The following is a 24,467-nucleotide window of genomic DNA, read 5'->3' on the forward strand; positions in this document are numbered from 1 at the left end:
TTGTTGATCTAATCTTTGAATACTAAACTCTGGTCATTTCAAAATAATAAAAGATCACAATGCAAGAAATGCTGATGGATAAGTCCCAGGGACGGGCGAGATGTCATTCTCAGAACGCCAGATAGAGTCAAAGTGTGAGAGGTCGATGATTATAATGCATGCCACTCACTACATGCCTTTGTGAATTTCATGGCTTTAGACCCAAACCATCTTCTGCTAACTTACCATGTCTCATCGTAAGAGTGTAGAGAAACTACAGCTGGAGAATCAATGGTTTTGCAGAAAAGTTCCTAAATTATTGTACTACAAAGGGCAAGAGCTCATGTGAAAAGTAAAACATACCTTTGGTGACAGGCTAGAGAATATTTCCTTCCTGGTATTCCCCCTCCTCCAGGCCAGTTAGTGAGGCCCTTGTTATCTTTTAAAAAAAGACATCTGTTTTGTAACATTTCACAGTATATCAGCATATTGGTGGTGGGTTTTGCCATCTACCAGACCTCTCAATTTCCCCCAGACCTATGGCTTGTTAGATTCAATGAAAGGATCAGCGTGGGAACAGTGAGGTACCCTAATGTCTGCCAGTCTGAGACACAAACAAAGGCCATGCACTGAAGGGCCAGCCATCAACTGGATCAAAATAACCTAGAAAACACAGACATCAAAACAGAAATGCCTACTGCATGTTAGGAATCTGTCTTTCTTTCTTTTTTTTTTTTTTTTTGCTTCTTATTTCTAAAGTTATATATCTAAACCTACATTAATGATACATCTATGTACAGTATTTAGCAGTTCTGTTCTATGGTACTTTTGTACATGCTGGGTTTTGTTACTAACTACAAAAAGAAAATAATTACATAAGGCATATATATGTACAGTGGTTTGTCTTCAGCTCACCTGGGCCCTGTAACTGCCACACCCACATGGGGGCAAGCACCTCACCCTGTAGTAGATGAAATGAATTGGGATCCATAAAACTGAGGGCTCCACTCTGTGTCTCACTGAATGAATAAATAGGCACCAGACACCTTGCTTGTCATATCCCAGGTAAAATCTTTGACACACCTTTTTGAGTGATCTGGTATTGTATAACACATGCAGGTAAGTAACTGAAATCTCCAGGAGTTGGACGTGTAGTATTTTGGGAGGAGACCAGGCTTGGGCCACAAATGAGGGCACTTTGCACCTTCATCAAATCCATGTCTACCTTGTCAATCTGAATAACTGAGAGAGGGCAGGTAGATATTTTACACCTTGAAGATTTGTTTTCTGGTCATGTAAAAATTAAATATAAACAAATAAAGAACAAAGCAAGAGAGACAGAAAAGAAAGAGAATGAGAGACAAGGAAAGATTGTGTTGGGGGGGAGAAGAGAAGGGTTTGCCCAGCTAGGGCACTAAACTTTGGATTCATTCTCCAGGTTTGCCACATCACCATTTCTTTCTGTTTGCTCTTCGAGGTTCTTTTCTTCCTCTTCAGTCTCCAGTTCTGCATGTTGGTTGAGTTTGCTGGATACAGACCAACTCAGGGGCAGCTCTGCCCTGCTGGCTAACTCGGCCAGCTCTTTGGCACTAAGGGATGGGGTGCTGGTCTCATAGGTCTCATGGAAGCTGTTGTAGTCAACTTCGTAGAACCCATCTTCCAGGGTCAGGACAGGTGTGAACCGGTAACCCCACAGGATCTCACTGGTTATGTAGGAGCTTCGAGCTTGGCATGTCATCCCTGCAGAGAGAAGAATGGAGGCTTTAGCATATTTAAGTGTGGGCTTTCCATGGCCAAGGAGTCACAGAGAGCTGGGACGAGTACTGCATGCAGCTGTTGAGACTGACCTGCATACGATGCCACGCTTAGTAGCTTAGTAGGTGTCATTCATGTTGTAGACACATGCTAATGTGCCGTGGAGATTCCAGGCCTCTTAGGGGAGTCCTGGGGAACAATGAGAGAGTCCTGGCCCGCATCAAGCCACAATTGCCTGCATGGCCATGCACACACAAAGGAAATCAAGTGTGCAAATGCACACAAGTTTTCGTGTGTGTGTGGCTATGTCTGGTCCACTCTGCTCTGGGAGAACCCTGAAGCCATGACTGTGGCCTCCTACTGCTCTTGGAGGTTTAGCCTGGGTTCTAATGGGATTTGAGCTCTTTGGCCACAGACTTAGAATGAAATTTCAGATATGGAACTACACTTAGGCTGCTTTTAAGCTAGAGGCCGCAGATCAGTGTTACCCTCCCACCCGCCATTAACACACAGGCTATGACTGTGGCCCCAGATTCAGTTGGAAGGGTCACCCACCTGAATTTGCAGTTTCCTTAGGCCCGGTGGTCATAGTTGCTCAGACTATGCAATCATAACTACTTTAAAAGCTTTTCTCCCTTCTTTTTTTTTTTTTTTTTTGAGATGGAGTCTCGCTCTGTCGCCCAGGCTGGAGTGCAGTGGTGCGATCTCGGCTCACTGCAACCTCCGCCTTCAGGATTCAAGCAATTCTCCTGTCTCAGACTTCTGAGCAGCTGGGACTACAGGTGCACACTGCCATGCCCGGCTAATTTTTTTTTTTTTTTTTTTTTTTTGTATTTTAGTAGAGACGGAGTTTCATCGTGTTGCCCAGGCTGTTCGTGAACTCCTGAGCTCAGGCAATCCGCCTGCCTCGGCCTCCCAAAGTGTTGGGATTACAGGCGTGAGCCACTGCTCCCGGACACTTTTCCCTTTTCTTAAAGATGAGAAGCCTTTTTGTAATTTACATAAAAGCACCACGTGAGCTACCAGCAGCCCTGGAGTCAGGAAGTAGCTTTCTTTTAAATATGAAATGGCAGAATGAGGAAAAGTCCAGCCACCACCTTGGAAAATAAAAATAGGCAACAAGTGTGGCATAAGATATGAGAAATGACGCTTTTGTGGTTTTTCAAATTTTTTTCTGAGGTCAAAGAAATCTTTTATACAAATTCTCAGGAAATGAAAACATTCATTCAGTCATTAATCCAGGGCTGACTTCTCCATTAGGCAAAAAGGCATGGTGTCTATGGCCCATGATATTTTTAGAGGCCCGTGAAAATGTTTCAACTCTTAAAATCAGAAAAGATAAACTTTTAGATGGAATGTTAATATATTTATCTTTATACCAACACAGTTGTAAAATATAACTTAAAACATTTTCTTAATGGGGCAAGGGGCTTACAAAGGCAAGATCACCAGGGACTCATGAATATCATACTGTGGCCCTGTGTCCATTCAATCAGGAGAGCAGCCAGCCAGCCAGTCAGTATGTCATCTGTTAGGACCACCAATAAGTATTACGCAGCTGCTTTGTGCTGAATGCAGGTGGATTAGGGAGAAGAGGATGTCTGTGAATGTTTACACAGAAGGATCCAGAGCTACACAACATTCCTGCAGCACTGCATTTGCTCCTTGTGTCTAGAAGAAGAAACTGGGGTGCCAGGGACCTATGTGATTGACTCAGCTATAGCTGTCAGAGCCTGAGCCAGCACCAGCCCTCACCCCAGCTCTGTGCTCTTCCTCTTAATCTCAAAACCGAAATGTGACCCTTTTTCAATGTTTCCCTGGATGACCCACAGAAGCCCCGCCTTTATGCCTCTAAAACAAACATTGCAGGGCTTTTAGGTATTAGGAAAAAAAAGGTCAACACTGATTTGATTTTACTTCTCAAACAATGTTTCTCTTCTGAATTATTTTCTTTATCTGTGCTTGAGGGTGGGGTGAAGACAGGTGATGGCAGTGATATGTGGGCTCAGAATGAGAAACAAACAGGAAGTCAAGAGGAAAAGGTGATCCAATAACTCTTTTTCCACCAAGGAAGTACATGTTTATGGTAAAGTGGCTAGAAAATAGGGCTGTGATAACAGTTGGGGAAAACAGCAAGCTAATCAAAGAACAAAAAGAAATTCTGGGGAAAGAGGTTCACAGGGAGCTTTGGAAAGCTCTGACATATTCCTGAGAAACTAGAAGACCACATGCATGTGTAGGGCTGTGCACATGCCCAAGAAAAACCAGAGAAGGCCCTGAGCTCTCACTTCTGGTTGACACCGAGTCTCTGTGCAAGCAGGAGGTGAAGGTTAATGCAGAGTTGTAAAGTGCCTGACTGAATGTTGAAGGCAGGTCCCACCATGTACACAAAGACCCTTGACAAAGACTGGGAGATATTTGGTTACTGGCTTTTAAGAGAATCTGTCTAATTATTAGCTGATCACTAAATTAACTGAGCAGAGACTTTAGTGGCCATATACACAAAAAGTACAGACCTTACAAAATTAGCTCAGGAAAGTTACTAAAAAACAAATAGCAATGGCAACAAAAAACTCTGAAAAGGAGGGAGAATCTGATTTTCAGGGTTACTACATTATATTACTTAAAATGCCTGTTTTCAACAAAAATTTATGACACATGCAAAGAAATAAGCATGTCCTATACACAGGAAGGGGAAGCAGTCGATAGAAACTGTCCTTGAGGAAGCCTAGGCATTGGATTCACTAGAGAAAGACTTTAAATCAGCTATTTTAAATATGTTCAAAGAACTAAAAGAAGCCATGTCTAAAGAACTAAAGGAAATTAGGGAAACACTGTTTCCCCAAATAAAGAATAGCAATAATAAAAGTAAGTTACATGTAAAATCCCAACATAAATTCTGAAGTAAAAAGTATAATAAATGAAAGAAAAGAATTACTACAGGAACTTAGCAGATTTGAGCTGGCAGAAGAGAATCAGTGAGCCTGAAGATAGGTCAGTTAAAATTATTGAGGTATAGAAAGAAAAAAGAATGGAGAAAAATGAACAGTGCCTCAGAGACCTGTGGGACACAGCAAGCATACCAACATACACATAATAGGAGCCCCAGAAGGAGAGTATAAAGAGAAAATAGCATAAGGATTATGTGAAGACGTAATGACTGGAAAGTCTTTAATTCAATGAAAACCATTAATCTATACATCTAAAAAACTTAACAAACCACAAGTAAGGTGAACCCAAAGAGATTCACACTGAGACACATCATAATCAAACTGTTGAAACATGATGATGAAGGTAGAATCTTGAAGGCAGCAAAAGATAAACAACTCATAACATGCAAGTGATTTTCAATGATATTAATAGCTTATTCCTCATTAGAAACCATGGAAGCCAGAAGGCAATGAGAAGACATTATTAAAAGCACTGAAAGAAAAAGACTGGCAACCAAGATTCTATATCCAGCAAAATTATCCTTCACAAATGAAGGAGAAATGAAGCCATTCCATGAACAAAAATGGAGAGACTTTGTTGCTAGCAGACCTTTACTCCAAGAAATAATAAACGGAGTCCTTCAGACTAAAATAAAAAGACTCTAGATAGTAATTCAGATGAGAACAGGTGTGTTCAGGGTGGTATGGCCATAGACTAGACCGTAACTCAAATCCACATGAAGAAATAAAGAACATTGGAAAAAGTAACTACATAGGTAAATATAAATGTTTTTCTCCAGCATGATTTTAAGGTTATTCCATTTTATGGCAATTATACTATTCCATTATATGAATATATCATAGTTTTATTTAATCAATAAAACAAAGTGATCCAAAATATGTGGCGGGTCTATTTGTTGGGGGAAATATTAATAATATTGGCTTGGTTTGTGTAGATTGTCTTACGTGTCCTATTATGGGCTGAATTGTGCACCCCCACCCCCACATTCATATGTTGAAGTCCTAATCTCCGGTATTTCAGAATGTGACATGTTTGAGATGGGATCTTTAAAGAGTTAATTAAGTTAAAATAAGGTCATACTGGTGGGCCCTAATCCAATATAATTGATGTCCTTATAAGAAGAGGAAATTAGGACACAGATTATGTGTCCTTATAAGAAGAGGAAAGATTATGTGAACACAGGGAGGAGATGACCATCTACAAGCCAAGGAGAGGGGTCTCAGAAGAACCAGCCCTGTTCACATTTTGTTCTCAGACGTCTACCATCCAGCCTTGTGAGAAAATAAATTTCTGATGTTTAAGCCACTCAGTCTGTGGTACTTTGTTATGGCAGCAAACTCAATACACTTACTGACTTCTATAGGGAGAGGAAAATACCTTTCCATAGTGCCATTTGAAGAGGAGTATTTAATTTATGTAATAAGATAAGATTTAAGTAAATGCTCATGGATGCTTTTCCAATTTTTATTCATCATTTTTATATCAGAACTCATTTAAAAAAGGATAAAAAAGAATATTAATGTTTGTCTATCAGTAAAATATTAAAAAGTATTTCTAGGGTAAATTGATAATTTTCTTCAGAAAAATTCCTGTCTTACATATTGACTTAGGTCCCAGTCCAGTCTTTAAAAGTGAGATGTTTTACTGAATTTGGAAAAGTAGCAAAATAAAACCAAATGAGTTAGCCTCATAAGCAAGGCAGAACTGCCAAGATGACATCTGTGTGTGTGTGTGTGTGTGTGTGTGTGTGTGTGTGTGTGTGTGTGGTGTTTATGTTCCATATCAGGGACATCATCATAAAGGCTCCCAGAACTAGGTTATTTTGTAAGTAAAGTACTTTCTGGAAAAAGAGATGCTTCATTTGGTAAAGAGCAAAAGGTGGAAAACCTAATCTTGATCTCCTTTGAGCATGCAGTCATAGGTGTCTGTTTTTCTTATTGTATTGTGAATGCCTTGAGGATCTATTTGCCTTGTTTATTTCCATATTCCTTAGCATTTGCACAGTGCTTCAATATTGGAGGTTCCCAGTAAGTACTTGCTAAGCGAAAAGAGTGGACTTGGGGAACTATACAGACAGCTTAATATTGTTCATTGGCTATGTCTGAATGTATTAAATAAAAAGATGTCTTGTGAGTCATTAGAAAAGAAAGTGAGAGATTTCTGCTTCCATCATCATGTCAGTCTGCATATGAAGGACCCTTAGCTAAGATATAACACAATGCTGGAAAATTACAAAATGTCTTACCTTTTGTTTTATGTATTTATTTGTTTGACAAGTAAAAATTATACATATTGATGGTGTACATGATATTTTGATATATGTGTATGTTGTGAAAAGGCTAAGTCTAGCTAATTAACGTATCCATTACCTCACACACTTATTTTATTTTTTTGTTATGAGAACATTTAAAATCTACTCTTAGCAATTTTTGGGTATATAATGCATTGTTGTTAACGGTAGCTGCCATTTGCATTTCTATTTTTGTGACAGTGCTTGTCCTCTCCTTTATCTTGAATGCCCTTCCCATAGTAACATGCTGCTCATCTTTCAAGAGATAACTAATGTGTGGTCTCCTTTCCAAAGCACGTTGTGACCAACCAGTCACTTGCTGGAACTATTGAGTTCCAGGCCACCGTAACACTTCAGTGACCTATCACAGCACTTATCAGAGTGTTTTACAGCAGTTATGTCTGTTTTCCTTGCTGAATTGTGAATGCCCTGAGGATCTATTGGTCTTATTTCCGTATTCCTTAGCATTTAGCACAGTGCTTCAACATTGGAGGTTCCCAGTAAGTACTTATGCTTAAGTGAAAGGAGTAGACTTAGAGAACTATACAGAAACAGCTTAATATTGTTCATTGGCCATGTCTGAAATGTATTATTAATGTTAAATAAAAAGATTGCTTGTGAGTCATTAGAAAAGAAAGTGAGAGATTACTGCTTCCAGCGTCATGTCTGTCTGAAGATGAAGGACCTCAGCTAAAATATAACACAATGCTGGAAAAGTACAAAATTCATAATTTGAATTAAACTTGAGTTCAATAAAAGCAAGAGATGAGCCTTCTGGGGCTGGTGAAGAGGGAGTAACGCACCTATTCCTTCCCACCAAGTATAGTTGAGGCCTCTGGACAGTGTACAAAATGAAACCACCTGAAGACTCTAGAAAGTTCACAATAGCAGGGCGATTGGAGAAGGGAGTCAAAACTTGAGGAATGAATCGTCTGGGGATAAATTTTTCTGCCTTCCTCTTTTATTTTCTGGCTTTAACCTGAGAGTGGCCCCAGTGTAGAACTGGGGCCCCGATGCAGAACAAGTGCTGGCAAGAAAATCTCAGAGAGAAACCCTGCCTTTCTCACCAGAGGACCAGGAAAAGGTGCTGCTGTGAGTCAGAGATGGGAGTGGGAATCCCCGTTAATTGAGTGTGAGGACTTCCCCACCAGCCCTGAGTGCAGCCTTTGTCCTCAGCTGCTCTGCAGTGCGGCGGTGACACAGGTGCCAAAAACTGAGAGAGAGCCTGTCTTTTTGGACCGAGTATTGGGAAAGGGGAATTCCAGGGACCAGAGCTTGTGGCTGCATTTTCCTCTTTCCTCTGACTGCTTTACCCTAAGAGTGGCCCTGATTGTGTAAAACAATGCAGCAGCCCAGGTGGCTCAAATGCTGAGCAAGTCTTGGCTTTAGAGAAAGAAGTATCAGAAAAGAAGGCCCGGGAGCTGAAAGTGGGGGCTGACCAGGGGGAGGGGTGGATCTCACAGAGGAGAGAACTGGCAAAGAGGATTTCCAGATTCTGCGTATGAACTGATATAATCGTGAGCTTTGCATGCACAGGACAGAAAAAAATAAGAAAAGATGAACTTAAAAATTACCTCGTTTTGGAATATATGACCACACTTGTAAATGTCAAAGAAGAAACCATAATGGAAGTTTGATAGTACTTAGGACTGAGTGATATTGAAATTCTAAATATAAAAATTAAAGGGCATATAGAAAGTAAGAAAAATTTATATGCCTAAATGCATATATTAGAAAAGAAGAAAGTCTGAACATTAATGTTTAGAGTATTCAACTTAAGACATTAGTAAATGAACAACAGAATTAATTCATGGGAAATAGGCAACAAAGATCACTGTATAAATTAATAAAATATAAAACAAATCAACCACAATGAGGATCAATAAAGGCAAAAGTTGTTTTTTTGAAAAGTCTAGTAAAATAGACAAATCTCTGATCAGACTGGCCAAGTAAAAGGTATAGAAGGCAAAAATAAATGGCATTAGGAACTCAAAGGTATACATAACTATAGAAACAGCAGAAACTGAAAACACAAAAGGAGATTATAATAACTTAAAAATATAGATGAAATAGATAATTTTCTAAATCATATAAATTACTAATACTTAAGTAAAAATAAAAAGCAGAGATAACTTATAACCAATTATGAAATTGAGAGCCAGTGATTAAAAACTTGCCATAAATAAATTACAAAGCCCAGACAATCTTAAAGATGAGTTCAATGAAATATTCTAGGAAGAAATTATGATAATTTTACATAAACTCTCCTAGGAAATAGAAGAATCATTTCCTAACTCATTCTATAAGGCAAATAATCTTGACAATAAAGTCATAAATATAGTACAAGAAAGAGAGAAAAAAAGGGAGAACACAAGCCCATATTATTCACTTGTGTAGCTACAAGAATCCTAGAAGAAATATTAGCAAACCAAATCCAACAGTTTAGGAAAAAAAACACCATGATCAAGTTGGGTTTATTCCAAGGAATGCAAGGGTGGTTTCACCTTAGAATACTGATCATATAATTTATCATGTTAAAAGACTGAAAGATCATTTAAATATGTGCATAGAATTCATTTGATAAAATTCAAAAACGACTTATGATGAAACTTCTTAATAAACTTTGAATATGAGACCAACTGTATGTACCAAAAATCTAAACAATCATTATTTTTGATGATGATAATGATCAAAAGTTAGGATCGTTTTAAAGTCAGGACCAGTGATTTTAAATACAGATGCAGTAAATGCTTGCTATCGCCTTTTCTATTCAGTATTTTACCAAAGGCCTTTGCCAGTATAAATAAGATAAAGAAATAAAATAATTTGATTCAGAAATAAACTTTCATTATTTGCAGATAATATAACTGTGTACATAGAAAATCCGCAAGAGTAGTACAACTATTAGGATTACTAAGAATGTTTAGCAAGGTGGCTAGAATTTAAAAATCTATGCAGAAAACTTATGTATATTTTTATATACCAGCAACAAACAAAAGACATAACAACAACCCTTCACCATTTCCTCTAGCAACAAAAAAAACCTAGAAATAAATCTAATAATAGAAATACAAAACCTTTATGACAATTTATAAATTATACAATTTGAGAGACAGTAAGGAAGATTTAAATAAATGGAGAGATATATCATGTTCATGGATAGGATGATTAAACATCCTAAAGATGTCAGTTTTTCCCAAGTTACTTTATAGATTCAATGCAATCCCAACAAAACGTTCTTAAAGTTAAAAAAAATGGATTTGACAAATCCTTTCTTACACCATAAGGAAGTACAAAGACTCAAAAGTCAAAACACTCCTGGAGAAGAATAAACTGTAGGGACTCACTCTATTAGATCACAGGACATACTTAGCAACTATGGACATGTGCAACAGGAAACATGTATGGTTATGTTCATAGCAGTTGTTATACGTTGGATATTTGTCCTCTCCAAATCCCAGGTTGAAATTTGATCCCCAATGTTGAGGGTGGGGTCTGATGGAAGGTGTTTGGGTCATGGAGTGCTTGGTGCCATGCCCAAGGTAATGAGTAAGTTCTCGTTCTATCAGTTCCCATGAGAACTGATTGTTTAAAAAGAGCCTGGCACCTCCATCCCCTCTCTTTCTTCCTTTCTCTCTTGCCATGTGAGCGCCATGCACCTGCTCCCTTTTCCCCTTCTGCCATGAGTGGAAGCTTCCTGAAGCCCTCACCAGAGGCCAGGGCCATGCTTCCTGTACAGCCTGCAGAATCAAGAACCAAATGAACCTCTTTTCTTCATAAATTACCCAGCCTCAGGTATTCCTTTATAGTAACACAATGAACTAGGACAGCAGTATCATTTTTAACAAATTGGAAACAACCCAACTGTCCATTGACAGACAACGGCATATATTCACCTAGTGGAATTTTAAGAAGTACTAATAAGTAAATTACACATGCAGGGTCCAATATAGATGAATCTTAGAAACACAATATTCCACAAAAAGGCAAGTTTTATAAAATTTAAAAATATACCACTTTTATGAAGTTAAAATAAGCATAAGTGAATAATACAGTATTTAGGAATACATACAAATCATTTTTTTTTTTCAGACAGAGTCTCACTCTGTCACCCAGGCTGGAGTGCAGTGGCATGATCTTGGCTCATTGCAGTTTCTCCCTCCTTGGTTCAAGTGATTCTTGTGTCTCAGCCTCCTGAGGAGCTGGGATTACAGGCTTGCACCACCATGGCTGCTAATTTTTGTATTTTTTGTAGAGATGGGTTTCGCCATGTTGGCCAGGCTGGTCTCGAACTCCTGGCCTCAAGTGATCTGCCCACCTTGGCCTCCCAAAGTGTGGGATTACAGGCATGAGCCACCACACTCAGCCAAATCACTTTGTGTTTTTTTTAAAGAAAGCAAGGGAATGTTAAAAACAGGTAGTTATATTGGGGTGAGAAAGGAATATAGAAGGAGATATAATGGTTAGCAATGTTCTAGCTCTTAAATTGAGTGGCCAAGTTACAAGTGTTTTATATAATATTACTTTATTTTATTTATTTATTATTTTGAGATGGAGTCTTACTCTGTTGCCCAGGCTGGAGTGCAGTGGTGCGATCTGGGCTTACTGCAACCTCCGCCTCCTGGGTTCAAGAGATCTTCCTCTCCAGCCTCCCAAGTAGCTTGGAATATAGGCGCTTGCCACCACGCCTGGCTAATTATTGTATTTTTAGTAGAGATGGGGTTTTGCCATGTTGGACAGGCTGGTCTCGAATTCCTGACCTCAGGTGATCTGCCTGCCTCAGCCTCCCAAAGTGCTGGGATTACAGGTGTGAGCCACCGCACCTGGCCTATTATTTTGTTTTTTGAGACAGGGTCTCTCTCCGTTGCCCAGGCCGTACTACAGTGGCAGGATCTTGGCTCACTGCAGCCTCAACCTCCCCAGGCTTAGGTGATCCTCCCACTTCAGCCTCCTGAGTAGCTGGGATTACAGGCATGTGCCACCACACCTGACTGTTTTTGTATTTTTTGTAGAGACAGGTTTTTGCCATGTTGCCCAGGCTGGTAGTGAGCTTCCAAGCTCAATTGATCTGTCTGCCTTAGCCTCCCAAAGTGTTGGGATTACAGGCATGCGCCACCGCACCCAGCTAAATTACAAGTGTTTTATTATCACATTTTGTAACATAATATGTGATGTACATTATTTTGTACTTATCAAGTACTATATTAAAAAAATCACCTAATTCCATTTTTGTTGGAATTTTTTTGTATTACACTGCTTATAATTATTCATGCAAAGGTCCTTCTTATTCAGTGTTTTCAGAACCGTTAACTATTCACTTATTTGGTGGTGGGTAGGGGAGAGCTACTGGTCTAAGTCCTGGGCTCTGAAGGTCTGAGAACGTGGAGTACTGATGTCTGAGGGAGAGGATGGACGCCCATCTCTAGAAGAGAGAGCCAATTTCCCTTTTCCCTGCCTTTTCCCTGTTCTATCTGGGTCCTCAATGGATTGGATGGTGCCCACCCACACAGGTGAGGATAGATCTTCTTTACTCCCTTCAGATTCAAATGCCAGTCTCTTCTGGAAACACCCTCACAGACACACCCATAAATAATGTCTTATTAGCTACCTGGGTATCCCCAGCGCAGTCAAACTGACACGCAAACTCACCCATGACAGGGAGGCTGCTTGATTTCCACAGTGTTGTCTGAACTAAGTTATTTCTCCAAAGGGTGTGTGGGAGTGTGTGTGTGTGTGTAGCTTTTAACAATTATTTCATTCCGCAGTTTCTCCACTGAGAGCTTCTCTGTCTGGATGCCTAGTTATTCTTCCAAGAGTTAAGCTTACAGGGACATGCATGCAAACAACCTGTCTTTGGGTGGCCGTTTCATTCCCAATAAGACCATGTGAGAAGGAGGGCTTGGAGGGGAAGGGAGTGTGTGTTATGGGTGGTGATTGCAAAGCTCACTCTGCCTAGGATCCAGGAAAACAGACTGAAACATAGCTAAGGAATGTGCCATAGGCACTGAGCAAACACAGGGGCAGGCCCTGCAAGATGGAGATTTAACAGGCAAAGCCCTATTTTTAGATTCTGTGACAAATTATGGTGGGAGAAGTTTGTGTGCAGAATACCAATATGATGAAAGTCATCCTCATGAGAGAGCCCCCTGGGCAAAGCCAGAGGTATAGTCAGTACGTAGATAATACATGAAAACTGCCTGGAGGATACGATTCCAATAAAATTAGATGGATACAAACCACTCTCACCACTTCTGAATACTGTAAAATGAATCTATATTTCCAATATTCAAAAACAAAGAACTGATTGTAGATACTTTACCATTTTATTTCAAACACCAGGCTACATAGATGATGTTTTCCTTTTCCTTTACTCCTGTGCCCATTCTCAATAAGAACTGTGCTGAATCAGTGCAGTAATAAAGTGTTGTGCACTTATAAGTCAGCGCTGGGTCGATTTTCATGTGGGAGAATGATATTGGTGATTAACCAAGCTCAGTGTCAAAAAGAAGCAGGATAGTGTGATTTCTGGCATAATCATGGTTTTAATTCAGTAGGTTTTGCCAACTGCTGAACATTTAAATAACGATGAGCCCTGCCCTAGGCTCAGGTTAAAAATCCCTTCAATGAACAGTTGTGTTTCTTCTATTATGCAAATATTAGCGGGCCAGTGAGGGTCACCTCCAGGTATGCAAAAACAAATGGAAGTGTGGATTTTTAAAAATGTCTAAAAAAAGAGATCCTACATGTGTACTCCTAATTCTGTTCTCACCAAGGTCATTGATAAGTGTATAAATTAAGTATTGAATTAAGTAAGAAATGTTATTTATTGAGTGTTTACTGTGTGCTGGGCTCAGTGTGTGCTGAGTGTGAGCCAACCATCTGGTCCCTGAAACAGCCTTCTCAGACAGATGCTATGATCTCATGTGTGAGCAAACTAAGGCAAAGAGAGATTAAGTAACTTCTCTGGGTCACATAGTGCTGTGGATTGAATATCATGCCCCAGAATCCATATTCAAAGCTCTGACCTCCAATATGACTGTATCTGGAGAAATGGCCTTAGGGAGGTAATTTAAGTTAAATGAGATCATAAGAATGGGTATCCTTATAAGAAGAGGAAGAGACATCAGAGCATGTGCAGTCTCTTTCTACATGCACACAGAAGAGGCCATGTGAGGACACAGCAAGAAGGTGGTTGTCTACAAGCCAGGCAGAGAGCCCTCAGCAGAAGCCAACCCTGCTGACACCTTGATCTTGGACTTTCAGCCTCTAGAACTGCAAGGAAATACATTTCTCCTGTTAAAGCCACTGAGTCTGGTATGTTGTTGTGGCAGCCTAAGCAGACAAATAGGTACAATAGGTAGTGGGGTGAGGGTTCTCATTTAGGAGGCCAAGCTCCAGAGTCTACACTGTCAACCACAACACTATTATTTCTACATTTGAGGACAGAGACCACATGTTAATTTTGATCTTGATTTATTTTTATTTTTAAGATGGAGTCTTGCTCCGTTGCCCAGGCTGAAGTGCAGTGATGTGATCTCAGCTCACTGTAGCCTCTGCCTCCTGGGTTCAAGTGATTCTCCTGCCTCAGCCTCCCAAGTAGCTGGGATTAGAGGCATGCACCACCATGCCCTGCTAATTTTTGTATTTTTGGTAGAGATGGGGTTTCACCATGTTGGCCAGGCTAGTCTTGAACTTCTGACCTCAGGTGAGCCACCCTTCTTAGCCTCCCAAAGTGCTAGGATTACAGGTGTAAGCCACCGCTCCCAGCCATAAATTTTGATCTTTATAACTTCTATAGTGTCTTACACCTAAAGATTGATAACATATTTTACAAAATAAAATGGAGTGCAAACGAATGATCATAGCCAAGGGCATTCTGCACACCAGCACCTGGCCACCATTTGTCCCAAATTGCCACTCCCTTCTGCCTACCATTTCCACCCTCCGCTAGCTTTTCTTTTAAGCCTGTCCATTCTTACCTTGTCTTCCACACAAATGGTGTTTATTCTCTGCCCAAATCTGGGGTCCTGGCTACCATCTTCAGAAAATTGCTTGCAGGCACCAGGCAACCTTCATTTACTTTTTAAGAAATCACGAGATAGCCCCAAATCAAATCTCAAACTGCAGGAAACTTCTTCAAATTCTCCCATTCTATATTTGTATCTTCCTTCTCCAACAGTAAGAATCTGAATTCTCAACAATCTGTATATGTAGGCTCTCTCCTACAAAACATACAAAACACTTTTGGAACAGTCACATCCTTAACTCTACTGAGGAATTGCTTATTCAAGACTCAGACCTCACAGCTAAGGACCAGCAATTCCTCCAGTTGAAAAAGAAAATCCCATGTCACTTTATTTAGCCTGAGGGCTCCCAATAATGTACCAGTAGGTGATGGACCAATCACAAACTGCCCAATGCACTTCAAAGCCAATCAGAAAGCTTCCCTACTTCCAAAAATTCTACCTAATAGAACACTCACCAAGCAAAGATTGTCTGTCTGAAGACTTCCTTCTTTTACCCTATAAAACCCACCCTCCTTTGACTTTTCACTAGGAGGAAAGTGATGGTAGCCGTCTTCCTTGTATGATCTCAATAAATAGCCTTTTGTTAATTCTACAGATGCATTTTGCCCTTTTGATACCATCAACTACAAACCTCTGAGGTAAAACTAAAAATTGCTTGCAATTCTTTTAAATCCTAGAATATTCCCACGAGGTTGTACAATCAAAATACGGTGTTCAAAAGTTACCTGAACTATTTTTTTTTTCTATGTGGTTATGTTATCCATTGTATAAACAGTTAGGTTCCTTTGTTTCTATTTGTGTTTCCCTTTAGGGTTTGCTTTTGTCATTCTTTTTCTATTTTGTTTTTAAACTTGTAAGCTATTTACATGGTTCAAAAATTTAGTCAGCACAAAAAGACATATTCAGAAAAGTCTCATTCCCATCCTAAACTCCTTCTGCCCCTGTTCTGCCCACCTCCAATGTGAGGTCATTTTCATTCATTTCTGCTAGATCCTTGATATGGTTTGGATTTGTGTCCCTGCCCAAATCTCATGTTGAACTGTAATCCTCGATGTTGGAGGTGGACTGGTGGAAGACGACTGGATCATGGCGGCAGATTTTCCCCTTTGGTGCTGTTCTCATGAGATTTTGTTTAAAAGTGTGTGGCATTTCCCCGACTTTCTCTCCTCCTCCTGCTCCAGCCATGTAAGACGTACCAGCTTCCCCTTCCTCTTCTGCCATGATTGTAAGTTTCCCGGACCTTCCCCAGAATCTAAGGCTATCATACTTCCTGTACAGCCTGCAGATCTGTGAGCCAATTAAACCTCTTTTCTTTATAAATTACCCAGTCTCTAGCAGTGAAAGAACAAACTAATACAATCCTTCCTGTGTCTCCTGTAAAAATAAGCAAAGCAAACATATGTGCATACACGTTCTTGTTTCCCAGTCTTTTCCCGTGGAAACAATGTTTCAGAACAAGAAACTGAATAATAGGTTCCTTCTGCTAAAGTAATTTGAAATCACTTAATGCATTCATTTCATTTTACAGAGCACAGGCTCCTCGATGAAGCATAGGGGCCACACTACAGGAGTGGGAGGCACACTGGCCTGGGTTTGAATCTTGGCTGCATGGAGTGGCTGTGAGACCCAGGACAGGCTACTTAACCTCTCTCACTTCCTCATCAGTCACATGGGGAAAACAATGACCAGATTACAGGTGCTATTGCATCCATGTGAAGTGTCACATGTGAAAGTACTCAACACAGGGCTCTGCCTGAGGACACCACTAGGGATTCTCTTAATTCCCTTCCTTTCCTTGGTCAAGTGTAAAAGCAACAGCTGACCTTTCTTGTAGAATTAGCATCATTGATCAATAGTGTTTGTCCCTTACATCATACGTTTTGTTGTTTGTTCTTTCAAGTGGAATAAAAACCTCCACAGGGAAAGATCTGGTGACACCATGTCTTGGCTTCCTATTGATGTCAGGGTTTAGTTTACACATACTTGTTCTTCGAACATTTCAAAATACTCTTTGATGCGTGGTATTTAAAGAGTTGCCCTTCATTTCATTGTCCCTCATTATTCTGCATTTTTCAGGCACTGGTTCTTAACTTTTTAAGGCAAGGACCCTTTTGGGAATCTGATGAAACTCATAGATCCTCTTCTCTTAAAATATACATGCATTCCAAAGTTTCCCAATGGTCAGGTGCTCATGAACTCACTAAAGCCCATGGGATCCCAGGTTCAAATAAAACAAAGGAAAGCAGAAGTAGAAGAATAAAACAACTATTCTAGGGTTAAGTGCGTACGTGCATGTAATGGGGAGGAGGTTTAAGAAAAAGTAGGGAATAGGAAGAGGGAATTTACTTAAGTTGCAACTGGGTTATAGGAACCTCATGCACTTTCACAGTATCCAGTGCTCACCCCATCAGAATCTTTTTCACCAAATTGTAACTGTCAATACTTGTCTGTATCTCTCTCAAGTCTGGGGATGGGGGTTTCTGTGGGCAGGAGCTCTGTCTTGGCCATGATTTTATCTCCATTCCATAGTACAGGATTTGACCATATGTCTAATAAATAATGGCTAAATGAGTAAAAAGACCCAGCTGGTAATAATTTCATTTATTTGTTCATCATGTATTTATTGAGAATTTATTATGTGTCAGGCACTTTGATGGGTTCTGAGAGCAGAATGATGACTTGGCCCTTGGATTTGTTGGATGTATAGTCTACTGAGAATCCAAATAAATATAAAATTACTACCGTGATAAATGCAATGAAGTAAAGGTAGATTCTCCTATGAGACTGTATAAAAGGACTGCATTTGGTCTTGTGTGCGAATTAGTAAAAATGTCCCTGAGGATGTGACATTCGAGCTAAGATTTGAAGGATGGATAAGGCAATGTGTGGGGTAAGGGTGAGTGCCCTATAAGCAGAGGGAACAGCATTTGCAGGGGTAAGATCTGTTGTAGGAAGGCTCCTTGGGTGTTCAAGAAGCTGAAAGTAGATGAGTGTGTTTGGGGGATGGGCAGGGGGAGCTTGGTACCAAATGAAAATATTGCTTTGGCTGCAGAGGAGAAAATGACTTGGAGGAGGACAAAGTAAGCAGATGTGGGGAAAATAGAAAGCTGCTTCAATTGCACAAAGAAGAAATTATAGTATTGGGACTAGAACAGAAGTGATGAAGACAGGGAGACTGAAATGGATTCAAGACATATTTAGGAGGTCAAGTAGACAGACCTCTGTAATGAATTATTCATGAGGGCCCGTTAGAGGGAAGAGCCAAGAAGGATGCCCAGGTTTCTGGCATGGGCAACAGGATGGATGGATGGTGGTGCCACTGGGAATCTTGAATGCAGGAAGAAGATACGTTTGGTTTTGGACATGTTTAGGTTGTTGTGACTTTGACACATGCAAGAATATTGAGCAGGCCATTGGGATAACCAAATCTCAGATCGACAGAAGAGGCCTTGGTTAGACATACACAGTGGGGATATCAGTGGCATATGGATGATAACAGAAGCCTGGGAGGGGGCGAGATTGCCTAGGGAGGGTCAAATGAGAAGGAAAGGCTGAGCAAGAGACAAAGCCTGTGAAAACGTAACATCTGATGGGCAGGAGAAGGGGGATGAGCCTGTCCAGGATGTTGAAAGAGAGAGGCTGGAGAGGCAGGAGAAGATCCGGAGAGCAAAGGGCGGCAGAAGCCACGTGAGGAAGATATTTCAAGAAGAGCAAGTGGTTAACGCTGTCAGAAAATGCTAAAAGAGAAAACTGCCCCAAACTGAACAATATGCATTGGATTCAAACATGGTGGTCAGAGCTGAGGGGTAAAGAGGGAGCCAGTGAGGTGGTTTGAGAAGTGTTTGAGGTGAGGAGGTGGGAAGTCAATATAGAAAAGTTTCTCAAGAATCTGACCCCGAAGATATGGGGAGAAGGCAAAAGTTAGCAAGGGATACGGGGTTGGGTGAATTCTGAAAGCCGTGAGGCACCCGACCATGTTTAAACACGGCTGAGAAAGGCTCTGTTTGAGTGGGTGTGGCTCCATCTACAGGTAGGGGAGGAGGAGATCAACTATTTAAGGTTCTGGAGAGATGGGTAAGGCTGGGAGAAGAAGGAAATCTGGCTTAAAAATTTAAAAACTCTTTCTACTAAAACAAAAAAAGATACTTGTAACTAAAATGTCTTCATCATGAAAGATAAAAGCAGGATCTGTGATCCTGAGCATGCCCTCTGGTGAGTTGACAAGTCTTGGGAAAGCTTATGTGATATTATTGCTCTGTGTAGCTGAAACATAAACATCTATGTCAATGGACTTTATGATTCTAGTAAAAAACAGGCAGACCTCCAAGGTTTGAGTATGATAACTAGAACAATATAGAGATATGGGTGGTGCGGGGGGGACAGCTTAACAAAAGACTTAGGATCTTTTTGATGGATAACAGGCATATAGTTGGGCAATTTTCATGGATCTATGGGCTCCAGTCCTAGTATGTTTACCACTGGTGTTAAAGGCAGGTATTGTGCTTTTGAGAAGACAAAAGCTCCTAGGAAACTCTGTCTACATTGTTTCTGTAGCAGTCAAGGGGAAAAAACAGTAGAGGCAAACCCTTGATGATGGTCTCATCTTAATTACCTAGCCCTTCATGAAACCAGGAGCTCAGGGAAGCCACACTGTGGACAGGAAACAGACTGGCCATCTGACCAAGACACTCAGAGCCAAGGGACCTGGTAAGAGTGAGTGCAGTGGTTTCAGAGCTCCTGTTGTGGGCAAGCTCACTGGACTGGCCCTGCCTCTACTCTTGCTCCTGGAAAAGGAAGAATGCCTTTAGCTGGACCCTGAAGAATGGGCAAGGGGTGGGTAGCTGGAGGGGCCAGGGAGTTGCTGCACAGGAGCCAGACCAATGTGTGTCAGGGTCTCTATCTGTTGTTTGCAAACAAGCTCTGGACTAAGGTGATACCACCTAGATGTGGACACCTAAGGAAAAGCTAAATTTGTCATCCTGTGCAAACTATTGGTCTCCCACAATCCCCTGTGACCCCTTAGGTCTCTAGACCTCCCTTTGCCACACATTTGCATCTGGGCAATTATCTAGGAAGGTGAAAGTGAATAGAAAGGTCTCCTGAAGGCAGAGGGTTGCTAGAGAGAAAGAAGTTTAGACCTAAAAACAGAAACGTCAATCGACCCAGCAGTCCCATTACTGGGTACATACCCAAAGGAAAATATAAATTTTTCTGTTACAAAGGCACATGCACGTGTAGGTTCATTGCAGCACTATTCACAATAGCAAAGACATGAAATCAACCTAAATGCTCATCAACTGTGGATTGGATAAAGAAAATGTGGTACATATACACCATGGAATACTATGCAGCCATAAAAAAGAATGAGATCATGTTCTTTGCAGGAACATGGATGGAGCTGGAGGGCATTATCCTCAGCAAACTCATGCAGAAACACAAAACCAAATACCACATGTTCTCACTTAAAAGTGGGAGCTAAATTATGAGAACTCATGAACACATAGAGGGGAACAACACACACTGGGGCCTGGTGGAGGAGTGAGAGGGTCAGGAAAAATAACCAATGGGTGTTAGGCTTAATACCTGGCTAATAAAATAAGCTGTATAAAAAATCCCCATGACACAAGTTTACCTATGCAACAAACCTGCACATGTACCCCTGAACTTAAAAGTTAAAAAAAGGAGAACTTTTACTGATTTATCAAAGCATATAATGCCATATAATACCTATTAAAACAACTTTTGGTTCCCCAAACCGAGATTTGCCTCTGTGGTATAAGATGCATGTGTCTAAGGCTTGATTTAGTAACTGGGTAATTTACTTGTTGGAAGGAAATAGAACGTGTAAACCTCTCCCCCTGACATATTTTTAGGTCTATGAATCTGACTGATATAGTATATCAGTATAGAGAAACTGGAGAAATTAAACTAAAAATTAAACACAGCTTACGCCTGGCCTAGCTATAGTTCACTTTTATTGCCTTTTCATAATTGTTTACGTTCTCATTAATTTTCCACCTCGGGAGCCACGTTTGATCAATTTAAAGAGTGATAAAATGTCCCCATTCTCTGAGGACCAGTTTGTACTCTGCTTTGTTAATAGCCTGTCAAAAGGAAATGCCTTGAGCGTGTTTTAAATTCTTCTTAAAGTTAAGGGAGACTGGCGAAACAATAGCCGGACTTCCTGTCCTCCCTCCTCACCTCCACATCCTTTCCAAAAGATTCCAAGGTGCCCTTCTCATGGGGGAGGAGGGCTGATGAGCAAGGGAAGAAGAAGGGAGAGCATCATTGGTTGCAAGAAAACAGGTGTTTTTTTTTTTTTTTTTTTTTTTTGGTGAAAAAACAGACTTTAAAGAATTTTGAACCAAAAGCAATAGATTTTTTAAAACAAGGCTGGGTATGGTGGCTCAAACTCATAATCCCAGCAATTTGGGAGGCTGAGGCAGGAGGATCATTTGAGGCCAGAGTTAGAGACCAGCCTGGGCAACATAAAGAGACCTTGTCTCTACATAAAATAAAACAAATTTAGCTGGGTGTGGTCCCAGCTACTCAGGAGGGGAGGCTGAAGAGGGAAGATTGCTTGAACCCCAGAGGTCGAGGCTGTGGTGAGCCATGATCGCACTATGGCACTCCAGCCCGGGCAATACAGTAAGACTCTGTCTTTAAAAACAAACAAACAAACAAAAAAACCAAACAAGCTCCTTACAGAGTGACTCACAAATCCAGCCCAGGAAGATGATAAAATAGAGACATATTTATCGAAGCAACCACGTCTTCTCGTGGGCCATCTAATGAAGGCAATCTTAAATTGAAATAGTGGGCAAATTTTGGAAAAGTAAATGTAGTTTGCATCCTGCATGTTTGTGAAGGGCTGTGGATCTTGGTGGCAGTGAAGTGTTTGAACCATGTTTAATAGGGAAGCTTTTGTCCCAGAGGTTCCAAGCCACTCTGCCTAGGCTGCTCTGGGGCTGCAGCGACCCTGGAACAGGTGAGCACCCAGTGGTATCCCAGGTACCAGTGTTCCTCTGGTGGTAGCTACTAGACCAGAAAATATTACTTGTAGAGTCACGTAGCAGCCTTTTCCAGAGCTTCTTCATAAATCTGATTCATTTTTACTATTAGAGCTGTCTCAAGAGGTCCAGAGTCCAGCGCACAGCCTCTCTTGTGATCTGCTGGAAGTCCCTCACTCTTCGTCTAATGGTGAACAGTTAATAAAATGGGGGTAAAAATCCACTTATGACTCTGTTAAGGAACTCTCACCCTTTCTTCACACTTGGAATCTTTCCTGACTTGTGGAAAATTTGGTTTGGTTTATAGAGTGTGAGACAAGCCTTCTGAATTCGTACATCCTCATAAATGTATGCGTAATACATTTAGAAGTCAGAGAGTCTCCTTCAGTCCAAGTCCAGTTTTGAAGTATTTATTTCAAGCGTATATATCAACGAATCTCTACATTCCTACATTAACTGGGGTAATGTAACCTAGGACAGTTTAGCATTTCAAATATGTTTTTTAAATATATTTCATAAGAATCAAATATTTTCAGGAACAAATGAAAACTTGATGTGGCAAAATAAACCCCCACCACGCTACATCCCTTGGCTCACAAATCACCACCACGTGCCCAAGTTCTGTCCTGACTGTGAAATTCTAGTAATAACAGGATTATCTCATCAATTTATATTCATACCTCTAGCTTGTTATTATCCCGGGGTGACATGAGATTCTTGTAGCTTAATCATTTATTTGGCTCAGGCTTTTAAAGACGAGGAGGAGCTGAGTAACAACACTGTGTTCCTCTCCGGGCTAATCTCTGTCATCTCAACTCACTGTTCTCCCTCTAGGCAGGGTTGGCATGTTCCAGCTCTAGCAGCCGGTGTGCCGGGCGATGTTCAGCAGAGCCAGAGAGCAGGAACAGCAGGTACCAGGATCCTGGGTCACAGTGCAGTTTCAGTTAGTTTTTTTATTATTTTTATTTTTTTTGAGACGGAGTCTCGCTCTGTTGCCCAGGCTGGAGTGCGGAGGCGCGATCTTGGCTCACTGCAAGCTCTGCTTCCCGGGTTCACGCCATTCTCCTGCCTCAGCCTCCCGAGTAGCTGGGACTACAGGCACCTGCCACCATGCCCGGCTAATTTTTTGTATTTTTTTAGTAGAGACGGGGTTTCACACGTGTTAGCCAAGACGGTCTCCATCTCCTGACCTCGTGATCCACCCACCACGGCCTCCCAAAGTGCTGGGATTACAGGTGTGAGCCACCGCGCCTGGCCCAGTTTCAGTTAGTTTAGTTTCAACAGCAGCTCTTCCAAGGTGGTGGAAATAGACTGTGTATAGGGATCAGCGCGACGGTGAGGGATGGAGCCCTTTCATCTGTCCTATTTTGAGGAAGACGAGTCATGTATTAAATGAAGTAATACATGAGGATATAGCACAGGGCAGAACATGTAACATGTTCTTCATGACATCACTTATTAAGCATGGGCTGTTTTTGGTATCCTTATTATAACTTGAAGGGGCTGACTTAATTCTTACTTTTTAGCTCATTTCTTTGGATCCATGAGGTTTTTTGGTCTTACTTCTAAGAGTGTCCTATTAGACGTAAAGACTTGGCCGACAGATGTGTGTATGAGTAGGGTCGGGGTGGAGGGGAAGCTGTATTTTGTGTCTATGTCAGAAACAGCTTGGTTCTGGGTTAGTGTCTTAACCATGTCTTTTATTTTCTGTATTCTGATCCTTTGACATCTGAGGCTGTGTTGACCCAATTGCCAGAGACCAGTAAACAACTTTTGCCCATGGAATCACTTTTCAGATGCAAACAAATGGCTCCAGGGTCCATACCCCCAATCACTTCTCTCATGAAGCTCTCACTCCAGGCCATGATCCACTCACCTTAATACCCCCCAGAGTTAGGCCTCAAACATTAGGGACAGTCTTCGTGCTCCAGAGTCTGCTGAAATGATCCAAACTAGCCCATCTTAAGCCTGCTGACCAGCATCATCCATTCCTTCTCATGGAAACCATGATAAAAGGTCTTGCCCACGGCTTCCCTCCCTTGTTCCCTCCTGGCTGACAGGGTGCTTCCTCATGTGGAACACCTCTGCCCCTCCATGACATGGTGTGCCCCCGACTTTGGGAACTGTGAGTAACAAACACCTCAGCAGAGCTTGGTGGCAGCAGAGGCAGCATCTATACCTCGGTTTATGTTGATATTGCGTGGAAAATGGCACTGCTAACACTGATTGCATTTCCTGGACCTCAAGTTGGGACACGCAGTCTGACCTGGCAGAATGTGTCAGAAGTCATGCCTGTGATCCGTGACTGTTCTGAGGCTGCAGGAAGCCCTTCCAGCCCGGGTTAGCCAGGAGTGAGTTGGGCTGCTGCTACCACTGACCCTCATCAGACAGCCCAGGGAGGGGGACATCAGGCTGAAGCACAGCTCGTAGGAGTGGCATTTCTGAGCAGGCAGG

The 24,467-nt window shown here is 41.2% G+C and overlaps 1 protein-coding gene across 1 annotated transcript in view; it reads right to left on the reverse strand.

The window, feature by feature from the left end:
* Positions 1 to 721: 721 nt before the first annotated feature.
* Positions 722 to 24,467, reverse strand: part of KCNJ6 (potassium inwardly rectifying channel subfamily J member 6) — a gene marked incomplete at its 5' end in the record, with an annotated part of 300,469 nt that continues 276,723 nt past the window's right edge. The window contains 1 exon segment of the mRNA NM_001133628.1: positions 722 to 1,719. Coding sequence (NP_001127100.1) covers positions 1,394 to 1,719 — 326 coding nt within the window. The 3' untranslated portion in view covers positions 722 to 1,393.

The sequence above is a fragment of the Pongo abelii genome, chromosome 22, assembly GCF_028885655.2.
Source record: "Pongo abelii isolate AG06213 chromosome 22, NHGRI_mPonAbe1-v2.0_pri, whole genome shotgun sequence".
In the NCBI taxonomy this organism is placed as follows: domain Eukaryota; kingdom Metazoa; phylum Chordata; class Mammalia; order Primates; family Hominidae; genus Pongo; species Pongo abelii.